Raw genomic sequence first — 25,617 nt, forward strand, 5'->3', positions numbered from 1 at the left:
GCATTGGGTTTATAATGTGTCACCTTTCAGTTTTATATGTCCTTAGTAATAACATTTATGTTCTCTCTTTTAATATATTTCCCTATGGAGAACAGTGATTTTTCACTCTCAGCTTTGAAAGAATGAATCCCAACCACTAAATCATTGGATACAAAGATTATTTGATCACTTGCCAACAATAGGCCAAGAATATAAAGTGAAAAGTATGGCTGCCAGTTCTGTATGCCTGTAGCCTTCACTAAGCTGTAAAGCTGTCAAAATTGAAGATAATGTCTATTACTCATCTTGACCATTGACCTGAACACTATGGTAGCCTATTTCAATTAATGTTGACTAATTTTCTTTGGAATTCCACAGCCTTGTGATATGATCATATTTAATCAACACTGAAGCCAGATCTTCATTATAAGACCAGAGATTTGGCAAGTATAAATCTGTGAATAGAAAGTTCTATAAATTCACTGACCTAAGGACCAAAAGGCATGGCGATGCCTTCACCAAAAATGGGGATGCTTTCACCAAACAATTTCACTGCAATTCTCCTTTATTTTTGACAATTAAAAATGCAATTTGTTTCTATTATTTAAGACTAAAATTGAACTTTAAATAGTTTCATTTACTCTGGACTCTTCCCAGATGAAGGAGAGCAGGGTTATACTAAGTGTTTTGTGAGGGAAGCAGAAAAGCCTGGCATTAGAAAAATCACATTTGAGTCCAAACACAGGTGTTCAGTACTTATATGACCTTGACCTGTTTCTGTGGCTCTCTGAGACTTGTACCTCCTCCAAAAATCTAGAATGAAAAACAACTTTTTTGAGGTTTGTTGTGAGAACCAGAAATGAATTATGAAAAATGCCTGACCTTGACAGATGATTAAAGAAAAAGTTATGTCTCCTGTAAGCGTTCTTTGTCTTTTTAACCACTATGCCCAACGTCATTCAATTCCTCAGAGCTCTAGTCTCCAAAGCTTCAGTCACTGTCATGTTTGGAAAGTGGTTGCAACTTTCCCACACTGTCCCTTTCATCTGGGTTGCTATGGGCCCAGATGAGGCCTCGGGTTGGGTGGGAGGTCAAGACAAGAAGCCTGGGCATTGGAAGTAGCTACAGGAGAGGCACTCACTGGGTGTTCAAGGAAGCAAAAGGTAAACTCTTATGCTGAGCTATTGAAATTTTGTAGAACAGGCAGCGTTATCCTAAGTAACAGATGTATTATGCTGCTGTGAGGCAGTCTCCTGGACCCCTGAAACATTCCTAAATGTGCACAGATGGTCCCAAATATATTCTTCTTCCAGGATTCTTTATATGATGAATGGCCACACTGGAAAACTGAGATTCCTTTTCATGCATGTCTTTTTTTTTTTTTTTTTACTTGTCTTTATCACTCGTATTCAGAAAATCATCAGGCCCTGCTATTCTACATCATACTATTTCTCAGATCCATTCCTTTTCTTGGTCTCATTCACTGCTGCATTTGCTCAGACTCTCATTATTTCCCACCAATGTTATAGTCCCTTACGGCTTTACTTCCCTCGATCTATGCTGTATGCTCTTGCCAAGGGAAAAATTTTAAATGTATGAAGTTCCTTATGCAGTATAATTTTTAAAATAGTCTCTCATGGTTTTTTCTTTGGGGGTCAAATCCAAACTTCTGAGCTGGGTGGCCCCTTGTTTCTCCAACCATGAGACTCTCCCAGTGTGTCTCTCTGAACTGCACACAGTGGTCTCTTCTGCTTTAGTCTTCTGCATGAGACCACATACTCTGTCATTTGCTTGCTAACCTCTTCTTTGGTTATGAGGCCACTTTATCTGTGAAATTTTAACTTTTGCCAGTCAGAGTTGAATGCTCCATTGTGCTCTAAGTTTACCATCCTATTGGCCTACTCTTTGCATCATCACCCTATGCCCTTCTCCCATACTGGTCCCAGAACTCCCAGAAGACCAAAATTACTTCTTTTATATCAGTTTCTCCAAAGCCTAGCTTAGTCCCAGTGACTGGAGGCTTCTCACAAATTTTTTTTTCCAATAAATGATTGAAAGTCATGAATGTGGGCAGTTCATATGTCTGTTTAAAATAAGTTAATAAATGGAAATGTAAGGTGTACTTACTCTTCTGAAAATGAAAGGCATTAGAACTTGATTTTAACTTCCAGGGTTTTTTCCACTCTTTAGAAACTTTTTTTTTAAGATTTTATTTATTTATTTATTTAGCTAGTTAGTTAGTTAGTTATTTGAGAAAGAGAGCATGAGCAGGGGGAGGAACAGCAGAGGGAGAGGGAGAAGCAGAGACACCCCACTGAGCAGAGAGCCTGATGCAGGGCCAGATCCCTAGACTCGGGATCACAACCTAAGCCCAAAGCAGAGCTTAACTAACCCAGGTGCTCCACTTTCTGGAAACTTTAATAAAATAAAACAGAAGAAAAGAAATTTATATAATGCTCCTTTGAATACCTCAAGACGTATTTTTATTGCCCAGAAATTTTATTGGTGTTCATCACATGATTTAAAAAAGGAATGTATTCTCTTCCCCCACATCTTGTTCTTATATGAGCTTGACTGCTGTTTCAGGACAGGCTCCCAATCCTCTTCAGTAGAAAAGCTTAGTCATCAGAAGCTGACAGGGTGCTGTCTGGGAGATGCAGTGCCACCTGCTCTGATGATGAGAGCTGAGTGTACCAGGGACTTTTTGACAGGGGTACAAATAATATTGTGCCTGAGCTTCATCGTTCCTCCTCTAATGACACAAGAAATAAATTTTCACTTTACACTTACCTCTGAGAAAAACCTGAGGGAGAAATAGATGAATTGATTGGCTGGGTTCACGGGGAAAAGAAAGAAGAAATCTGGTGTTTATCTGTATCTATGAATAAAATTCCATGCTGATTTGATACATTAAATATTCCTGTTCCATTCTGCAGGATTTGGCTGTTATTTGTCATTGTACAGGGTTATAAAATTTGAGATGGATTACTCTTAAAAGAAAGAATCCCTTCACGTATTTTCTTTAGCCCTAGATCTTTCAAAATCGATCCACCTATTTGAAGGTGTAGTGTTACTTACCACTGTATAGTTTGCAGATTATCCAGATAAATACAAAATCAGTGGTGTTGTGGGATGTTGTGGGTGTTGATAAAGAGGGCCAAGCTCTTGTTAAGATGCTACTTCTCCATAAAAAATATAAAAATGGATTTCTCAAGAGTTTAAAAATGTATGCAATACAACTGGATTTCTGTGGAGGTTAAATTTCCATTTCAGTCGAAATACATTTTTTCCAAAATCGAGTTTTGAAAGTAAAATTTCTCTTTTATTATAATATATGTAAATCCAAATGCCTAACCCTGAAAAAGTCAAAGTCACTGTTTGCATCTTTAAATGCGTTCCTGTAAAGGTATTATATTAGTGCTTTTCATATGCTCTCACAGCTTTCCTCTTTTTGAACAGACTATCTCTTTGTAATTGTAATAAAATTAGAGCATCAGAGTTTTCACAAGAAAATTAAAAGGTCTTGGTTGCACAACCAAACATATTCTAAGGATGCTGCATTTAATATATTTCACATCTTTTAATATCATTTAATCCTCTTTCCAATTTTAACAATCAGAGGACAGCCCACATGGTTCAATAATGACATTGACACTAAGAGATCTCATTTCAAAATCCTGAAGTTGAGACAGAGACAAAGAGGCTGAGACAGAGACAGAGGGGAGAGAGGAGAGGGAGGTAGAGATTGGGAAGGAGGAGGAAAGGGCAAAGAAGATCAGAATCAAAGCAGGTACTTAAATCTCTTATAACAACTCGTAACAACATGAGTACTTTGATACGCATTGGGGTGAACAGATGAGTAGAGATTTTAATTCCAAGCTTTTTACTGAAAGGAGTCTGACTCTGCAAGGTTCCATATGAAATTTGAAGAGATCCAGAAAGCTACAGAAAGACAGCTTCTAAAAAACCACATCAATTAAATAAAAGGTTACATTGTTTTAAAGGGAGAGGCAAACTGCAATACAAAGAAGAGTACCAAATTTTAGACTAATTATGGCAGAATTACATGAAAATATTTTAAATATAGTTGATTACTTATTTATCACGGTGTACACTTTAGGTACCCCAAACCTTATTTCATTGTATCATATTTCAGAAAAAGATAATCACATTAAATCAAAATGCTTTGGCTCAACTTGATTTTTTTGTAGGGGGTGTAGCAAATGTTTTATGGAGTTTTTCATCAAAATTCAATCATTGTTTAAAGGCTTAGAAACAAATTTTGTTGCTGTTAGATTTCATTTACTGATAGCTTTTGCATGCCCTTTAAATGGAGGGGAAGGAAAATATAGATAGATATATCATTTTTGGTGTTATAATATAATGACATTCTTAACAAGGCCCTCAGTAGGATCCCTGGTTTTATGGCCACATCAGCACCTGGCTTATCCAGAAACATCATGCCTGTGGCTGCTGAGGTTGGGAACAAGACTGTAGCTGGACTGACCATTTAGGGCACCTTCGATCCATATGCTTGGTTCCCTCATCTTCTCCATGGATCGACAAAGTCAGCAGAAATTATTACCTTAGCTGGGCTGCTCCATTTTTTCAAACCATATATAGAAATAGCCAGGAATAAAAAATAAAATAAAAATAAGATCCAAAAGAAAGAAGCTAAATAAAGCACTGAAAGCTTCATATTTAACTAGATAATTTTTAAAATCTCAATCAACAGACAATCAAGCCTAACAACATATCTACATAGAGAAATTTGGCCAATTCTATTTAAAGAGGAGTTACTTGGATCAATAACACAATGGTAGTGAGAGGAAAAGCAGAGGAACAATCTAGCTGACCAAAGAAACAAGGCATAAACAGACCTTACCAGTGACTTTTATAACTTTTGAAAAATCAGTGTTTAATATTTAATATTTTAATGATCTTAGAATTTGAAATTTGAGAAATAAAGCATTCTTCTAGCTGCTTCTGTACTACATAACAGCTTAGTGAAATTTGCTCATTTTTACATCACTCTTAACCCTTCAGAATTGCCAGCTATTAGTACTTGTTTCTGTTTCTATTTCCTTAAAAGTGTATTTGAATGAACTTAAAAAAAATGAAAATAACATGTGTTTGTAAGTCATATATCATATATCATTTTTTATAAATCATATATCATTGATAAATCTATTAAAAATGGAAATATGGCCCATTATGTTCCAGTGCAAACATCCAGATGCTTATCATGACATAGAAATGAAAAATCATATCAAGTAAAAGGAAGAAAATAAGGAGAAAAAGTAACAGGGATGTAGTCTTCATTTCAGGCTTTTCCCAATGTCCACATAGAACTTTAACTTTTGCTTGGATGTTCACTTTCTGTTAGGTGTGACGGTCAATAAGAAATGGACATATGTTGAAATTTACTTTTCAAAACAAATGCCCTTCTAGTTAGCTAGCATTTGAACAGCTGGCAGCTTGAGGCAGTCAGTGTGGGAGGGGCTGGAAGTTTTCAGAGAAAGGGTCACCATTTCTATACCCGCTGATCAGCAGCCAATATCCATAGATCAATAACAATAGTCTGGCTTTCCAGTGAAATTGTAAATGCGAAAACATTTGAATATGTTAGTTTTAGTCAGAAATAGGGAGTGGGTCAAATATATGCAAATACATTAAAATATCTAGTAGATACAGAGAAGTGGCAAGATGTGGTAGAAAGACTAGAATTGGGGAAATGAGAAAGGTCACTCAAGAAACAGAATAAATTATAGAGAACAAACTGATGGGTACCAGAAGAGAGGTGGAGTGGATGCATTAAATAGGTGCCGGGATTAAGAAGTGCACTTGTGATGAGCACAGAATGATATATGGATGTTGAAACACTATGCCATACACTTGAAACTAATAGAACACCATGTTAACCAAGTGGAATTAAAACTAAAACTTAAAAAAAAATTAAATTTCATATCCACAATATTTGCTTCTCTCAAATGTAGGCTGTTCAGATTATAATCACACTTCAGGTCTTTCCATTTAAACTGAGTGCTGGGAATAAATGGTTCTACCAAAAAAAAAAAAAAAGAATGAAAGAAAATAAAAGAACTCTACATAATCCATTTCTGTAGATTTTATCAAAAACTTTTCAGGCTTCCTGATTTTTTTCAGTGTGATTTCTTTCCATGGGAATTATAATATTCTTTTAAGACAAAGAGATAGCAATTCAGTTTAGAACTATATTCATGCAGAATACGTTTAAATTTACTTGTAGTGTTTTTGCTTATGGAATCCAGCGGTGTCAAAGATTTGTACTTAGAAAAAATAAATCCACAAGCAGCTTAAAAACCACTCTGAGGCTGCATCATTATTTCCAGGACCATCTTAGATCAATTCACACTTGCCCATGGGGCCACCTCTCAATTCTTATGTATTTCTTTTACTATTCCTTGTAGGTAGGATTGGTGTGGGGGGAGGGGCAGACAATAAGAAACAGAAGCTGTGTACGTTAAGTCATTAGAGTTCACTTTAATTCTATTATATATATATATATATATATATATATATATATATATATATATATATTTTAAACTGTTGAAAAGTCATCCCTGGTCAGTTTGCTAGATTAAAAATGTGAAGTGTGCCTTAAAATAGGTTAAGAGAAAAACCAGTCTAATCCCGTGACCCCGAAAGACTGCAGGAGCAGTTCCCACAAGAAAGCAGTAAATTTCCTTCAAGAACATGTAATCATCACAACTGTAACCAAGGACCCCATTGTGTCTAGGCACATTTATATTATTTGTCTCACTTAAGTGGTCCCCGAGGTGTTTGCACATTATGTGATCTCATGTTCAAATATGTCCTGGCTGCCTTGTGCAGACCATGGCTTTGCCCCTAAGATCCTGTGCTTCTTTTCAGCTGTAAACAAAGAGTTTTAAAAGCACACTGCACTACCACTCTTAGCTGGGGATTTCATCAACATGTTCCCACCGACCTCCTTCTTCTTTATTTCACTGCATTGACCGGAGGAGCAGCTGGGGGTGTAGCAAGATGAAACTTGGCCAGATGTGGCTTAAGACATTGGAAACCTTTTGTGTTCTTTTAATCATTTTTACCTTTTTAAGTTAAAACCTACACATCTTATAGTTATCTTAGAATTTGGAGAAAATAAATTATACTTCCATAGCAGGGGTGAGACCTATGACTCTCACTGCATTACGGAGCCCATGTTTGGAATTCACCCTCAGATGTGGTGGGAGCTCCAGCTTCTGGCTACCAGCCTGTGTGGCTTCAGATGACACAGCAGGCAATTTACGATTTTTAACTTTAAGCTGAATGTCTTGTGTCAGGTAAACACAGCCCTGAAGTATGTCAGAATATCTTTCATATTTGGTTTCGTGCCTTGAGTTTCATTCCAAGGCCAAGAGGATTATCTATCTCATTTTATCATTGCACAGAGAATTTCTAGGCTCTGAAGCAGTTTCAAATTTCTTATAAATGTTGTGGAGATACTGCTTTATGCTCCACTTGGTTTTTTCCCCCTTCCCATTTAAAGACTGGTTGTTCACCATCGCTCAGTACCTGCATGAAATATTCATTTTTTTCTAAACATCATTAATGCTTGGGAGATAGAGAAGATTCTGATTACTTAAAAATTATTATTCCTTCACTAATAGAGACAATCTGAGAGTCTGTTTTCTGCATCAAAGTAGGTAGAGTGTTTAAATGAGCATGCTGCTCAAACTTTAGCAAAACAAATATAGAATTCATTCATTATAATGTTATGTGTGTATTGCCATGGATGGAATAATTTTGTGGTTAAAGTTTTACTTGTAAATGATGTATATACATATACATTATATGCCTACATATCACTACGAAGGCGTGCTATAGCATTATAGCTTTCCTCCTTATATGTATATTTGCATGTGTATATAATCAAATACCTGTCTGCAATTCTAGTAAAAACAAGATGCACCTTTCATATCTCTGACTGAATACTTCCAGTAGCAAATATAGTTGTTAAAAAAGAACACAAATGGTGTCTCCGACTGATCAATGTTTTAATGCTGTCTGGGTATCAAATGCAATCTCTTGGGCACATGGATCTTTCATTTATTCTTTTTTCCTGGCAAAAATGATGTTCTTATTCATTCATATAAAAATCCATTTTTGTTTTTCTTCCTACCTTCCTTCCTTCTCTCTCTTTCTTGTTTTCCTTTCTTTCCTTGCTGCCTGACTTAAATCTTTTATTTTAATGACTACAGGTTCTAGTACTTAATGGCAGCAATTCATTGGTAAGGAACTACATTCCTTTGTCTCTAAAGATGCCATTTAAATGAACAACTTTCACTTACTATATAGTGAGAGAGGGGAACAACATGATCTTTTTTTTTAAGATTTTATTTATTTATTCATGAGAGACACACACACAGAGAGAGAGAGAGAAAGAGAGAGAGAGAGAGAGAGAGAGAGAGGCAGAGACAGGCAGAGGGAGAAGCAGGCTCCATGCAGGGAGCCTGATGGGGACTTGATCCCGGGTCTCCTGGATCAGGCCCTGGGCTGAAGGCGGCGCTAAACCACTGAGCCACCCAGGCTGCCCACAACATGATCTTTTAAATGAAAGAACAGTCAGTTTGAAGTCTCACTGAATGTAAATGCTGTAAGGCATGACCTCCAACTCCACTATGTTACTTGACATTTGGTTTTCCAGAATCAAAATCTTCCACAAGCTGGAATTTCTCTATTGCAGAAAAAAAGACAATTTTAAACATGAGGAAGACTGTTCTACACATTTGTGGATGAAATATTATTTTCTTGATTTTCAATTTGCTTTCAGAAATAAAAGTCTCAATATTGTCATTCATTATCTGCTATGCCATGGATATCCACTATAAGAAAAATAAAATGGGATGACGATTACAAAGATGCAGTGTTGGGGATCCCTGGGTGGCTCAGTGGTTCAGCGCCTGCCTTCAGCCTAGGGCGTGATCCTGGAGTCTCAGGATCAAGTCCCCATCAGGCTCCCTGCATGGAGCCTGCTTCTCCCTCTGCCTGTGTCTCTGCCTCTCTCTCTCTCTCTCTCTCTCTTTCTGTGTGTCTCTCATGAATAAATAAATAAAATCTTAAAAAAGCAAAGGTGCAGTGTCCTAATTTTTTTGTGTGTAGAATTAACATATGTATGTTGATCAAGTGGAAAAACTAAATGTGGGTGTAGTGAGATTTGCATCTTCAATGGCTGCTTTTTGACTCTGACTAGGAGTCATTGCCTGTTCAGTTCCTTTGGCTGACCCCAGGAAAAGCTGCTTTAGTTCCCTGTGTCAGTGGAAATGTCATAGGGAAGTACTTACACATTTACAGTATTAAATACCAGGCACTGAGATTATTTTCACATAATAAGAATAAACGTATATGGCAAGAAAAGAATCCTACTAGATAGAAGGAGCGACAATCTAATGGTTGACGTGTGGGATGTAACTCATCCCTGCCCTCTCCCTTCCAGCCCTTCCTCACCTAAATTATAGGTTCACAGTACAATTAAATACTGTGTGCTGTTTCTCCCAACCCTTGAAATTGTTTTCTGGAGGACTTACCTGTCTGGTAAAGTAGTGGTGGTTTTTGGTCTCCCTCTTTTGGCTGCCATCTTCCCCAAACTAAAGCTGAAACATGGCCCAGTGGTATCTTCCAATCCCTCTATATTTGAAAAAAAAAATTAACCAGATGCAAAAGATACTAAGAGAAAATGGAACCCTGATTGTCATGGGATACTGTTTTTTTTTTTTTCAATCATGTTGCCAGTGCCTAGAAATAATAACTTCTTCCCATGAGAGTGGGTGGAATTTGCATCTGTGTTGATTTGTCATCGTCCCAAAGAATGGAAATTCCCATGGCACAAACAAAAGCATGAGGAGCACTGGATAAATGCACTGTGGTGTGGCCTTTGCATGGCAGAGGTAGGGGAAGTTCAGAACAAACTTCTTCCTAGCCATATGTCTTAAAGCCCTTAAAGAGGGCAATTGAAAAAGAGCTCACCTTAAATCTTTTCTTATGAGTCAGCACCCATTCACCCTCCAACCACTGCTTCCCTACTTCTGTCATCCCCCAATTCCACAGAAATCTGTGGCCTATCAGTAGATGGCCTGTAAACACATTGATTTCTACGAGTGTTTAACACTCACCACAACTCAGTTCCCCCAACCCTCTTTCCACCCACTGTGGCCCCAGAAATAGCACTGTATTTCTGTAAATTAAAAATACTGTGCCTGTTATGTGTGTGTGTGTGTGTGTGCGTGCACATGCACTTGTGAATGTGTGTTAACATTTCCAGGGAAAAAAAAACATTTTTAAAAAAGGAACAAAAACTGGAGAATTATGGATTTTTGGTGTTTTTTTTTTGTATTTGCGCAGACCATTTTAGGATTTTCAGTCTCAACAAAACACTATTAAAACGAAGAATCTAGTAAAATATTTGTGCATGTACTGCTAAACAATTCTAGCAATTTTATTAAGCAATACCTTTATTATTTTTTGAATATTCTTAACAGACTGGAACAAAACATTTTTTTATTCAAAACAAAATATGCATACTGTACGCATGTCGCAGGGTTAAGTATGATGCAGAGATTAAAGTTTGTTTGAACAAAAACAAATGCCAGGGGGAATTTCATAGCTATAAAGTTAATAACTAAATTTTGTTCGCTACGAGGACCTTTTCTATGGTTTTCCTTCATCTCCCAGCTACACAGCAAACATATCTGAAGTGCACTTCCCAAATGTAGTTAGAGTATAGGAAGGAATGTGAAGTGTTTTTTTTTTTAATCATTTGTTTTGTTTGTTTGTTTGTTTGTTTTTTTAAAAACAGCCCTTATGAACTCTTCCTTCCACTGATTCTACTGTAAACTCATAAAAGCCTTTTTTTTTAGAAAGCAAATTCATATACACTCAGCAGGTGAAATGTTCCCACAAAAAGAAAAATACAAACAGAGCGATCTGACTTCTTTTCTCATCAACTATCTAGAGCGTGTTCGAGTGACAAAGTTTTTGCACTTGAATGAAAATGGCTAATCTATTTCTTTTAACAAGTTCTTTTGTGATAATGCAGAATTGCATACACTTTATACCTGGAAAATTTTAAATTATGGGTTGGGGAGATACTGGGGTAAAATCGTACATACTCTGTATACTGCAGGTGTTGGAGCATCTCTACGGTCTCCTCCACAACCACAGAGAGGAGAAAGAAACCCAGATTTGTGTCCTCAGACCCTCTGTTGTCGTTCAAAGGCCCCCCCACACCGAGATGTGCACGAAAGGCTGCCTGCAGTCCTGCAGGGGGGGCTTCCAGCCTCGTGCATCCCGACTGGGGTGGGGGCAGCGGGCGGGGGGGGGCGGGCTCGGAGAAGGGGAACTGGAGCAACATAGTTCACGGTGGTTTTCTTTGCTTTTATTTTGTTGTCAACATAAAAATGTGTTAAGTGTCTGATTCCGCCTACCATGGAGAGCACTTGTTTGTTCAGCTAAAAAGGAACCCCTTGTTCTGCTCCCGGTGGGGCGGACCGCTGCGGCCCGAAGCCCCGGAGCGCGCGCGCCCGCACTGCGGCTGCACAAACAGAAGCAAGCCACGTTGTCTGCTGGGGGCGGGGGGGGGGGGCAGGGGAGGCTGGGGGCGGGGGGAGGGGGAGGGGGAGGGGGAGGTGCTGGGAGGGCCGTGGGGTCTGGAGGCAGGAGGGAAGAGTTAGGGGTTTTTTTTTTTTTTTATTTGTATTTTTTGTTGTTTTCTTTTTTTTGTCTTTTTTTATCTTTTATGATTTTTTTTGTTGTTGTTGTTGTTGTATTTTGCTATACCGTGAGGTCATAGCGATCATTCCTCTAATAGAAACTGACAGGACATAGAGACAGAACTATCTGATGAACACACACAATGACTAGAAATATATATATAGATAGAGAGAAAGAGACAGTGAAGACTTAGTTTACCTCTGAGAAACCATCCCCGAAAATAAATCCTGTAGTAACGAGTGCAAAAAATAAAAAAAAAGAAATAAAAAAGAAGATTAAAACAAAACAAATAAATCCAAACCGAAGGAAAGCAAATAAAACCTCCAAACATTAAAACACAGTGTATAAAATGGTGTGAGAAATTTAAGTCACTTTACAGCCTTTTAGTCAATAAAAAGCTGTGTTTGCGTCCTCGTTTGGATCCAGGCCCATCTTCAGTTTTTCCCTAACGGCCTCCCGGGCAGCGGCGAGAGGGTAAGAACGCCCCGAGGGTGGGTCCGAGCGGCGGCTGGCGCGGGGGCGGGGCGGGGCGGGGCCGGGGCCGGGGCCGGGGCCGGGGCTGGGGCAGCGGCTGGGGGCGCCCCGGCGGCCCCGCCCCCCGCGCCCCGCGCCCCCGCGCCCCGCCCCCCCGCGCCCCCGCGCCCCCGCGCCCCCGCGCCCCCGGGCTACTCGTCGCGCGGCGAGCCCTCGTGCAGCGCCTGCACGCCCCCGAGGCCCAGCGCCGTGCCGTTGTGCGCCGCGGAGGCCGTGAGCACTGTGTGCAGCAGGATCAGCACGAGCACGCACAGTCTGAGTCTGCTGTGGCACAGTCTGCCTGCCGATGACACTGTGGGCGACGTCCTGTGACAGGCGCTGCCGGGCCCCAGCGTCCCTCTGGAGGGCTTGCTCGGGCGCTCTTCTCTCCTGACATCACAGCATTCGGGTTCATCGTTGGTTAGGAAGGTTTCGTAGAGCCCTGGGGACGGGAGGAAGACAGGGTGCGGTTAAGCGCAAGGCCGAGCTGCCGGGAGGAGCTCCCAGGAGACAGAAGCTGTCAACTCTCTCAGTTCTGAGCCACAAAACCTGGCTGCGGCCCGGAGCCCTTTGTAAAGGAGAGGCCAGCGGAGACCATGTGGGTGCATGGTCCGTCAACTGTGCGCAGGCCCGTCTTTGCAAATGCCTCACTGTGCTTTCCCTATCCCTGGAGCTCATACCAGGGGAAGTACCCGCTGGGTGCCCAGGATCGTACCACCACCCCTTCTCTTCACCAGGAATATGATTAACTGGTGCATCGCCCAAAGCCACAGCTAGTAACTGGTTGTGCTAAGCCAAACAACCCCCCAATCACAGCATCACAGCTTCGGGAACCGCCTTCACTGGTCTCCCCAACCTCAGGGGTCCTCGCTCTCCTTCTTGCCGCCCGAGCATCCAAGGGCGGGGTGGGGGGGGGGCTTTCCTTTGGATTTATTTGGTAAATTATGCTCTGATTCTTCCGTTTGCTGTTCTGCTGAAGGATGCCTATCCTGTGCCTGGACATTGCCGGAAGGGTCTCCCCGTCCCTCTAGGAGTTCTGTTTCCAGCCTCCCCTCCTCCAGCACCTGCCTCCCCGTGAATGACTGTCTCCTTTGCTCCCTCTCTCTTTTCTTCCCTACCCCCCCAAATCCCTTCTTTCTCCCCCCTCCTTTCCCCTCTTCCTCTATAATAAGACATTGTTCTCATTTTTAAATTGATTGATGGATATTCTAGAAACTTTCAAAGTGGTAAAAAGAATAAAACGCTTGGCTACCTCTATCTTTCCGATCTTGTCCCTTGCCCTGTTATATGTGATGTTGTTAAGTAGCTACTTAAACCATTCTGTGTCTTTTTTTTCTTTTCACTCGACAGCCACATTTTCTCAAGAATGGTAGAATAAAGTTTCTACACAAATTGTATTGTGCTATCCTCAAGCCTGAAACTTTCGAAGTGAGGATAGAGTAGTTTTAAGTAAGATTTGGTATGTGAAGACCTGGGCTTAGTGCCTAGCATGGAGAAGTCATTTGAAAATGTTCGCTCTTGATAATAACAGCTATTAATAGTGTCTCATTGCCTCCACCTACATAATACAATCTAAAATGTCTTTTCCCATCTCTTCAGACTCCTTGACCTGTGCTTCAGGACATCCTGAGCTACTGGCTCTTCCCGGAACACATGATACTTTCACCACTGCCCAAGACTGCTTTTTGGTCCTGGATTCTTTCCCATCAGTCCACGGACTTTACTCTCATTTATGCTTCAAGTTCAACTCCCCTGAAATTCCCTGTATGAAGTCTACACTCTCTCCTGGGCTGCAAGTCCACTCTACGTTAACTCTTCAATGGAGCCACTGTTATGTGTCCTTTCCAGCACACTTGCTAGTTTTATGTCAATTTCCTTATTCATCTGTCACCTTAAAAGCAAGAACTATGTATTTTGGCTTTGTGTTCCCAATACGTAGTAGAATGCCTGAACAAAATAGATCCTTAACAAGCATTTATTACATGAATACACTCGATATATATTTGTTAAAAAAAAGAGACTCTATTAAATACAATATTATATACTACAATCTTCAGTTTCTTTTAAAGAAATGACCAAGATATCCTTATAATGATGCTTACAATATTCATTTCTTCTTAGGCATTCAAAGGTAAACTTCACCTTCTCCTAGATAGAATATGGAAAAAAAACTGAATTAATGAGGTCTGCAGCTCCGACATTTTTAATGTATGATATTTTCTTTTTTTCACATACGATACCTCACTAGTAGGCTAATCATTTATTGAAGTATACGTTTTCCAAAATTATATTCTACAAAGAAGAGAGTTTATAGTTAAGATCATAAGAATAGAAATCTAAAGGTCATTTAGATCAACATTTTAGAATATAACAAGAATATATTTAATGATTTCATCCAAGTAAGAAGCTCTCCCAAACTCAGAAGCTAGTTTGCTGACTAGCAAACTCTATGACTAAAGTCATTTCATAGAGAATAAAGCAGTTCATTCAGGCCAATAAATGTACTCTTCTTCTCGACTGATAAAATTCATACAGTTCCTTTTCCCCTTGTGCAACCTTTTAGTAAGAATTTCTTTCAGGGTTATACATGCATATATATGAATAATCAAACAATTCCACAAGAAATTTTTTTAAATGCCTCCACCTCCCCCATCCCCAATTCTTCCTTCTCAGAGGCAAGTACTTGAACCTCTTTTCGCTCTTTCTGTATTTAGCTACATTTCTGCAAATAACCTGTTTTATGCTTTTCTTGATTTTTCACTTGTTGTCTTCATAGATTTCCCCCTGGGACACATGACAGCAACATCATCAATACTCATTTTTCAGCTCCTATGCACCCCCGTCGTCCCTGCACGGTAGTCATTCAACAAAGTTCTCTTTATTAGGATACGACAAAAAACAGATCTTAACTCAGACACACAGTCAACTTGAGTTTTCTGTAACTTACAGCTTTGGTTTTCCTAAGATAATAATTATCTTACAGCTTCCTAAGTACTTACTACTTCAACCTCAAGTACTTCCCAGCTGTTCCAGCAAAATAGGGTGTTCTATCTTTCCTCCTGGAGTCTTCTACCATTGGGACCTGTTGTTTTATGCCTGGCGCCCAACCTCCAGCCCGACTGTCTCAGTGAACGCCCTCGCGGGGGATGCTTGCATCCCCGCTCTCTGGGTTTCCTATTCAGGAATAGCCTACGTGTCCTTTCTCGATTTGGGGGACTGTGGCATCTAGCATCTTCCTAAGGAAAGTCCATTGGAGCAAATATCCAAGACGCTGCATGTCGAAAAATGTGTTTATTCTACCTTGTCTTTAACTGCTTGTTTGGCTAAGCATGGAATTCCAGTTCAGAAATTCTTATCCTTCAGATTGCTGAGCATGACTCCTGCCTTCCTTCATCAGGCCTCTGGGAACTGTCCTGTAATTCTCTGATCTCAGCTCTCCTACTTTTATGCCACTTCATCTCTTTGCTCTACTTTCTGGAGGATTCAGGGAGCTTTATCATGTAATGATTTTATTGTGTTTTTTTTTTCTATCACATTTTAATTTCCGAGAGCTCTTTTATGAACTCTGAATGTTGGATTTCTCTTTGTTTCTTTCTTTCTTTGTTTCTTTCTTTATTCCTTTCTCCTTTCTTTCTTTCTTTCTTTCTTTCTTTCTTTCTTTCTTTCTTTCTTTTTTTTTTCTTTCTTTTTTTTCTTTCTTTTTTTGAACTGTTTTCATTTCACAGTTTCAACATATCCTTTTATCCCTGAGATATTTGCAGGGCTTGTATTTTTCATGTTTTATTTCCTCCCTGGATGGGCTCTGTTTTCTCTGAGCCACTTTTTTCTTCTTTGTTTCTTATGTTTTATGTGGGAAGCCTATGCATTCTTGATTGAACGCCCACAGTGAAAAGCATTGCAAATCAGGACACCTAAGGAGGAGTGTGAGTGGCCTGTTGAGGGAACCTGCCTGAACTGTTTAAATGGAAAAACTTGTTCATTTCTTCCCTTTACATTGGTGAGATTTCCTAGAAAATAGCCAGTGTTATCTGTCCAGGAGAACAGAGGCTGTGCTGAAAATCAAATGGGAGAAGATAGCTGGGGATGGGAGGGTCTCCACCCAGTGTGTATACATTCATTTAACCCACATTTTGGGTCCCTCCCCAAACCTCCCCACCCTAGTGGCACCCAACCCAACAACTCTCTCCAACCATCTCCTAAAAATAGTCCTCCCTGCATAAAGAAATGGGTAAATGCTTTTCTCTGGGGTTGGGGAGAGCAAGTGCTGGGTTGGAGAGGCGGGCATGGGCTATGCAGATCTGATGGCGTCTAAACAGATTTCTACCTTCCACCCTATTCTCACTCTGCTGCTGCCTTCACAGTATGGGCTGCCCTCTGTCCCTGTGTCTGGAGAGTTTGGGATGTGAATCCCGCTTCCTGGTTCCCCTCTGCTGTGTCAGCAAAGGTTTCAACAAACCCTTTACTGGGCACCAGTTTTTGTTCTAGTTTCTAAGAGGTTCTGGTTGTTGTCTCCATTCTTCCATTCTTTCAGATTTATGCCTAAAAATAATTTCTTTCCTGTTGAGTCTGCATAGAAAACATGACTGCACTCTTCTCTGCCCCATTCTACTCTGTTCCATCTCAGATCCATTCCCCTAGCTAGGAATGCTGCTGGCAGGTGGATCCTGCCTCAGTGTTTCCCCAGAAACTATCTCCCAGCCTCTGGGCAGCCACTTCCAGTCATCAGAGCATCTGTGAAGGGCCATCTCAGCTTCGGATACTGACCCCCTGCCCAACCTTTCTTTCCTGACTCTCTCACAGATACACTTTCCCGATGAACCACCTGCATACAGATGCATTTCCTGGGAAGTCTACCCAAAGCATCTAACTCTTCCACATCATTCAAGGGACCTCGAGAACTTATTTCCAAATGAAAATCATTTCTCAAGCAATCATTTCATTGCACAGGTATATAGCTGATTGGGGTTTCGAAAGGAAAAGAGGAAATTTTCAGTGAATGAAATGTTCTGATACATTTTGCTTACAAAATGCTCTATTTGCAATCTCTGATGAATCATTAGTTGCTATTTGACATTGAATAATAATAATAATAATAATAATAGCAATTATTATGCTAGCTTAGAGTACCAACCTCATGAGATTTCTTTGAAAATTAAATAATATACATAAATTGCTGAGAAGAGTGCCTGGCAGATAGTAAAATCTCACATAATAATTATTATTCCTATTCTAAGTTGGGATAAATAGTGGAATCAGAATCTATTATGAAAAAAGACTTTAAGGAACATCCAATTCAAATTATTTTACTGTTTCCCATTCATCTGAGCCACTCAATGGGAAAAACCTTATTTTTCATAGCTCAAAACAATTACTCTAGTATGGTCATTATAAATATCGTCTAAGTACAGGAAAGCCAAATATTCTAAGGAAATCCTTAAAATAACCACATATATTCCTTTGTTATCTAGGTAATTTACCTTTTACCATCATATATGAGACTAATTTTTTCAGACATCTGAACAAGTGATATACTTAAAATTTTTCTGAATGCAAAAGTCTTAAAAAAAAACAGTAAAGTAAAAAGAAGAGAGGAAATCACTCCAAATCTGACTTTGATAGGAGGAAAAAAGAAACAAAAAGAAACTGCTGGAATTGGTTTCCCCAACTTTTTTTTTTGTTTCCCCAACTTTTTAATTAATACAGACACATATATACACACAGAGTGTGCATGTAATTTCTATATTTCATATGGAAAAGTCTATTCAGCATGTGTGACTATACCATGTTATTCTTTATTTGATTGGGTAGTATTGATTTTAAATGTTGTGTTTATATTACTAAGTGAGATTGTATATGTAATATGCATATGCTATAAATGCGTATTCTATACACATTACTATTGAGTTTTAGTAGCTCTAGAGTAATTTATATGGCATGGAATCTATAAAACTTTCTAGCTATAAGGTCTTTCTTTAAGGTAATTTTCATAATTTTACAATTTCTTTCATGGCTATTAATCTGTCAAGATTGTTTTGTGACAAGTTTGATCATTCATATTTCTCTAAAAATAGCTTTTTTTTATTGAGACTTTTACATTTATCCATGTAGAACTACACATATTTTAAAACTAGTTTTCTAATCCTCTCCTTCATCATTAAACTTTGTTTCATCTTTTTTTGACCCTGGTAAGATTTTCAAGATTTTTTTTGCCCACTTTGTTTTGCATTATCAGGGATATAGCTCTTGAACATTGATATATTCTGTTCGTTAATACATCGATTTCTTAATTATTTTTATCTTTTGGTTGATTTTCATTTATTATTTCCCCTTCTAACTATATTGAATTGAGTGCCACTTTATTCATTTAAATTCATATTTTTCCTTAATAACTTAGTTACTGATCTAAATTTCCATCTGAGAATAGCTTCAGCCAATTTTCTTATGTTTTAATATATAGTGATTTTCCATATTCTGTAATTGCAATACCCATTTCCTTTTATATCTAAATGACTTAAAAGAGTGTTTTATGGCTTTTAAATAATGTCACTGATACATTTCCAAAACTATTTTTGTCACTAATTTCAGGTTTTATTTACCTTAATTTCAAGAATGTGGCCTTTAAAAAGTTTTTCCCTAATTGCTTTCTTTGTGGATTTTCTTCATGTTATGTAAAATTATCACCTTTATTATTTTTTGCAAATATTAACATTAGTAACAATGCTTAATCTTTATGTTTATATATTATTTTCTTATTCAGAATGTCATCAACTGAGAAATGTGTCTTCTTCAACCATTTCTGATGATTCTGCTTTATACATTTGGCTACTAAGTTAGTAGGTAAAGAAAATTAATAACTTCATATTTTTCACTAGACATTTACTATTAATCAAGAAAACATGATACTCTTTGTTCTTACAAAGTACATACATATACTTTTTTTGGTGAAGTTTTGTTGGTTTTGTTCTGTTGTTGTTTTGAACATATGTCCAGTATTAATGTAAACTTCATGCATATTAGCACAGTCATCTGATATATCTTTGTCCATTATTTTAATTTTTCTTGATCTCTATATTTTCTCTGTACTGTGTTCTATCTATAAGAATTTCACAATGATTGAAAAAGGAGAGTTTAATCCACTTACATTTACTGTCAGACTTGTAGTGCTTGATCTTGCTTTTATCATCATATAATAGCATTTCCAAACGTTTAAAAATGTTTCTTTACTTTTTTCTATCTTTTTCTATGTAAGCATATTTAAATGCTGTTTTTTCATAATGTCCTAAATGCTTGCTGTTGTCAATTCTACTAGACCTTGGCTTTTAGAAAACATAAATAGTTGAACCTATTTTTTTTGTAATTCAGGATCACTGATAAAGAAATTAACAAAATTTTGTTTCCTTCAACACCTCATTCTGTATCATTTTTGGCTACCATCAGATGTTTTAAACTCAATTATTGTCACATTACTCATTTTATAGCCTGTCTCCTCTTAATTATTAATAATACCTGCATATTGCTTTATATCGATCTTATTCAGGGATTATGTGGCTGCAATTAACAGAAACTCACAGGAGCTGATTTAGGTGAAAAATTAAAAGGATAAAAACAGATGGTAGGAGTAATAGTGGAAAAATTCAAGCCCTTTTCATGAAATACAAGGTACACCAGGTGACATGAATCACGGGATTGGTCATCAGAAAGGGACATGTCCTCATGTGGTGGAGATGAGCACTGTAATCTCAACTCCCTGCTGCACACCTCGCAGGGGAAGGAAGGCTTGGCTGTCTTTTTATGCATATGCACACACAGGACTTCCTCATCTGGTTCTCTCAGTTCAATGCCATCAGGTTGTGACACAATCCTGGACTTGTTCTGATCATCCTTGCCGGTCCCACCAGCCACGTACTGAGATGAGAGAGAGATGCCTGCAGAACAGACACGTCCATGGATGCCATCCACTCTTTTTGAGGGACATGAAATGTCAGTGGTCAAATATGGTAGTTTCTCCCTGGAGCTTGTAGGATACCTCCTTCACTCTCAAAATTCAGGAATGTTTTGAATTTAATCTCATTTAAAAAATTTTTCCAGAATGGGAGGAATCACTTTAACCTGCCAATGAGTGTCCTGAAGCTCAGGAAAGATATTTCTCATCGTTTCTTTTATTGTTTCTTTTCTCGGTTTTATGTTTTGTATGTTTTCAACTTATCACATTCCCTGTCACCATTTCTACATTTTTGGTTTCTGCCTTGGGCCTTGCCCCTACATGCTCATCCCTCCCCTTGGCTTATTCCAATTTCTAGATGGTTGATACTATACATCTATAATGTATTTGCAAATTTTCTTTGTTGCCCTGCAATACTGTCTTTTTTTAACTTAAACCTAGTGTTATGGTTGCCTGCTTCTCAGCCAAATTCCCTTTTTACTCTTCTCCCTTTGTTTTAAAGGTCCTATATGTTCTTGAATTTTATTGAGTAGATGCAGTCTAAAATTACCCTTATAGTAACTTTTCTCAAATATGTGCTCTATCATTCTTCTTCTCAAACTCTGTCTTCCTCCTCCCATGTAAAGTATATTCTAATTAGATTCCATATTTCATTTTCTGTGTGTTAAAGGTTGAATCAAGTCCCCCAAAGAGATATGTTGAAGACCTAGAACCTAGTACTACAGAATGTGACCTGATTTGGAAAGAAGGTCTTAAGAGACTTAATCAAGATGAGGTCACTATGTGATATCTAGTCCAATGTGATCTGTGTCCATAGATTTAAAATAATAAAAAAAAAGAAATTGGACCCAGAGACAGGCATGGATAGAGGGAAGACTGGAACAGATCAGGGAGAAAGTCATGTGAAGGGGTGAGGCATCTACAAGTCAAGGAAAACAAGAGATTGCTGGCAAACCCAGCAATCTGCTAGGAGTCAAGAGTGGAACAGACAGTCCCTCTCATCCCTCAAAAGGAACCAACCTTATGACACATTCATCTTGGACTTCTTCTAGCCTCCAGAATTGTGAGACATTTTTCTTACAATAGCCCTAGGAAATAATATTCTGTATATTTATCTTTGAACAAAGATATGTTTCCATTTGCCTCCAGAACAGCTGGAGTAGCTTTGTAGTTTATTTAGTTTGACATCTCACTCCCCTGAGGATGCTGTTAGAAGTACAGGAAGGGATTCAGGGCTCTGGCTAACCTTTCCCCAGTTAGTTCTTTTCACCTGCGTCTTTTCTGAATCTGCTTTCCTGTGACCACCCACACCTCCTCGGGGCTGCATTTCAGAAGAAGCCCATGCCCTGTCCTGAGGGCCCCTGCACAGCTGTGGAGAATGCCTAGGGTCAGCACTGGCTTCAGAAAATCCAGTGGAACATTGACCAGCTCTCTCTCAACTCTGTAAAGCATTTTCCTCCAAATAAGGACTTGTGGATCACAGATCTCCGTGTTTTCCCTCCAACAGTGCTCACACTTTCTCCCGAGGGAGAACTGCAAGCAAGTCCCCAGTGTGCTTGAATCTGATCTGATTTCTATTCCTCTTAAAGAAATGGCTCTGTTTCTGGGTGGCTAGGAGGCCCCTTTCTAATGGCCTACAGTTGTCATGTTCCCTTGGTTATTTCACTGGAGTCAGGAGTGGGGAAGTCAGATGCTTCTGTTTACTTTGCCACTTACTGTCTGCTCCTTTTTTTTTTTTTTTTTTTCTGAAGAGGAATTGTTAAAGGTCCTAAGGATAAGACTGCATGATAACCTTTTACTTATGCCCACCCAGGAGACTTTAACTGGAATGCATTTTCATCATAAAAAAATAAATGTTTTTGAAATAAATGAGCAATAATGGTAATGAGAAAATTATTACATGAGTATGGAAATAAAAACCCTGGAACAGCATAAAGCATAAAATGGAAAGCAAACAATTACCTTTCTCTTCAATCCTAATCCTGTTCTCCAAGGATAAACACTTCTGATGGATTGTATCTGCTTTTGGTTTGCTTTTGTGTTGGGAATGATTATCTCTGTGACTCTATACAACAAATTCCTTCAGCTATTTCTTAATCCAGTGATTTTTAGACCCACTAAAGAACCCACTACAGTTCTTTGCTCCTCCCCTGATCCCGAAAGGTGGCCAATAATTGTTTTTTTTTTCTCTAAAACTAAAGTTTCCTGTGTGTATGTGTTATGTACATTAATTTTGAATATTGAAAGTTAGAAAAAAAAGTGCATCCTGAGAATTCATTTAATCCTATTTCATTACAATACTCTTACTCAACATCATTTACATATTAGGAAAAACAGATTCTCACTTTTTATGCTTCAACAATTCATAAAAATGATGAAAATTTTAGATTCCTTGATATATGACTCATGATTCTCTTGCACATTTTTCCTGAGGTTCTAGTTGTCTTGCATTTTTTCATAGAATCAGAAAAAAATGTTTTAACTTCTTCCCTGTATCACTGACCCATCCAGTCTCATAATCATACCAGTTTCAATGTTCTAATATGAGCAGGATATTTTTGTTGCACATATTATCTCATGAGTGATTTCCACTATACCACCACCACAAGATCCTACAGTATCCTCTTTCTCAGGCTACTCTTTTGTTTGATTAGAGTAAAACTTTAAATTCTGTTCCAGATGGGATGTGTGGAAGGTAAACTTTCAAGAGTATACATATTTAATTTAAACAAAAAAACTTCATTCTCATAATTGAAAGACAGTTTGTCAGGTATAGATCCTAGTTCACAATCTTTTTGGTTCTAATAACTTTTGAGGCATCAGTTGGCTGTATCTCAGCATCTAGTGGTGAAGGTTCTAGTTGTATGTGTTTCCTGTTGATGAGTAAAAGCTCACCACACATTCAGCGGTGAAACCAGCACTCATTCATCTACTCACACTCCTGTGGGAAGTCTAGCAAGGCTGATTGGTTTCCCTGGCCTGTGTTCACAAACTAAAATCAAAATGTTGGCAGGGCTGAATTCCTTTCTGGAGATTCTGAGGAGGATTTACTTCTAAGGCCATTAAGTGTATTGGCAGAATTTGGTTTTCTTTACTTGTAGGACTGGGGTCCTGCAGTCCTCACACACTGTTGACAGGGTAACTCTCAGCATCCAGGAGGTGTCTATCCCTGCTTCTTGGCTGGTGGTCCCTTTCTCCACCTTCCAAGCCAGCAATGATCTGTGGGTCCTACTCATTCTCTCTAACCCTCCTTTAGTGTCAACTTTCCTGCCTCTCATACTTTGTCTCTGACTGACTGTCTGCCTTCTTCTGTGGTTTTCAGGGCTCATGTGATCAGAATGGGCCCACCCAGATATCCAGGATGATCTTCTACCTCAAAGTCCATAACCTCAATCCTACCTGCAAAATCTTTTTTGCCATGCAGTATGTTCATAGGTTCCAAGGATTGGTCACAGGCATCTTTTTCATTGAGGAAGGCATTACTCAGTCTGTCACTCTGCCCTCTGGCTTCCAAAGTTTCACATCCATGCCACATGCAAACCACATCCAAAGATTCCAAATGTCTCCACCCAAAACAGCAGCAACTCAAAGTATGGAAACCTCTAGATCTTAGTTCAAAATCCTCAAATTTCCTGACCCAAATCACCTACATTAGGTATGGATGTGATTCTAAATGTAATCCGTCCTGGGGCACAATCTCCATCTGTGGAGATTGTAGAAAGCAAGTTATCTGCTCCCAGCATCCAATGTTGAGACGTTGAGACAAGCACAGGCTAGGACTTACAGACACTCAGCGTCATAAATGAAGACAGTGGCAGGAAAAAACGTCATCGTCCAATTCAGTTTTGAAGGCCAGCACCACAAACTCCATTTGGTTTCCAGGCTTGGGAATAATCCTGTGTGGTTCTCAGCTTCCCCTCTGGGCCCAGAGCTCTGCCCTCTGACCATCCTTCCTCTTTTATGACAAATGGCACATGTGTACAGCTGAGTAGTTTCATTAGTGTGGCTGGGGGTGTCTGACTCCCTTTCTTCCTTCCATCCTGTCTGTCCCTTCCAGTCCAAGCTGGCAGTGTTTTTGCTGATATGAATTCTTGATAACTATGTGAGACTCTTGTCTGTGTCACAAGGATTCACTCTCTCTCGACAAGAAGCGCCTCCACAGATCTTTCCTAGATAATCCCTTTGCTGTTTTTGGCCCCTGCTCAGATGGCTGAGAGGATCTCTGAGTCACACCTGTCACCTCTTCAAAGAGCCTCTGTATAACTGCGTACGTGGAACATTCAGACTTTCTGAGGTGTTGGCATTGGTTGTGCTGCCACACCCTCTGTTCTGTTCTGTTTTGTTTTCTCCGGATCATGCTTTCCTGACAGGACATTTTTTTATCTCTTGCCATCTTGGAAGATGGAGATTTTCCCAAATTATCAAATCTTGGATTTGTATTGTTTAATGGTTCCCTCAATTTATCTGTCTCTTTTTGCATTTTATTCTAGGCAGCAAGAAAACACCAGGCTACAGATGTAGCCTGAAACACTTTGCTGGGAAATCTTTTCCACCATAGAGCCAACTCCATCGCTTACAATCTCTTCCTTCCATGCTTCTGCAGGATCCCATTCTGATAGGCTTCCCAATACTACATAACATGTTCCCAGTTACCATTAACACTCTCCTCCTCATCTCCCTCTGAGCCCTGGCCAGTGGTCTTTCATGCCACACTTCTACCAACATCCAGTTCAAGGCAATCTGGGATTTTCGTTATCATGCTATTCAAACTTCTCCCAACATCCCCCTTGGTCTGGTTCCAAAGCCGCTTCCACATTTCCTGGTATTTGTTATGCAGCCCCAGACTTCCAGTACCAAGATGTGTGTGGGCTTTCTATTGCTACTGTAAAAACCTGTCACAGACACAGTGGCTTAAACTGGGAGGGTTTCTCACCTTCCAGTTCTGTAGGTCAGAAGCCAGGGCAAGTTTGACTGGCTTCCCCACTTGGGGTTCTGTGAGGCTGAAATATAGGAATTGGCCTTGACTATCCAGGCTGATTCAGGACATTTGCAAAATTTACTCTCCTGTGGTTGTAGATCCCTATTTTCTTGCAGCAGTTGACTAGAGATCTGCTTCTAGAAGCCACCTCATCCCCCTGGCTGGTGGCCTCTTTCCCCATTTTGAAATCTAGTAACAGTGGAGTTGAGTCTTTCCCACCTCCCATTTCTCTGATCCTCATGACTCATCCTTCTGGCCCTGCACTTCTCTCTTCTGTGATGACGTTGGGCCCCCCTGGTTGACCCAAGACAATCTTCCTGTTTTTTTTTTTTTTAAAGATTTATTTATCTATTTATGATAGACATACATAGAGAGAGAGAATGAGGCAGAGACACAGGCAGAGGGAGAAGCAGGCTCCATGCCGGGAGCCCGATGC

General features: G+C 39.3%; 1 protein-coding gene across 1 annotated transcript in view; it reads right to left on the reverse strand.

Moving 5' to 3' along the window:
- Positions 1-12,413: 12,413 nt before the first annotated feature.
- Positions 12,414-25,617, reverse strand: part of NALF1 (NALCN channel auxiliary factor 1) — a 622,100-nt gene continuing 608,896 nt past the window's right edge. Inside the window, exon 3 of the mRNA XM_055336028.1 lies at positions 12,414-12,703. Within this exon, the coding sequence (XP_055192003.1) occupies positions 12,414-12,703 (290 nt within the window). The remainder of the gene's footprint in view (positions 12,704-25,617) is intronic.

Source organism: Nyctereutes procyonoides, unplaced genomic scaffold (genome assembly GCF_905146905.1).
Source record: "Nyctereutes procyonoides isolate TBG_1078 unplaced genomic scaffold, NYPRO_anot_genome, whole genome shotgun sequence".
Lineage (NCBI taxonomy): Eukaryota > Metazoa > Chordata > Mammalia > Carnivora > Canidae > Nyctereutes > Nyctereutes procyonoides.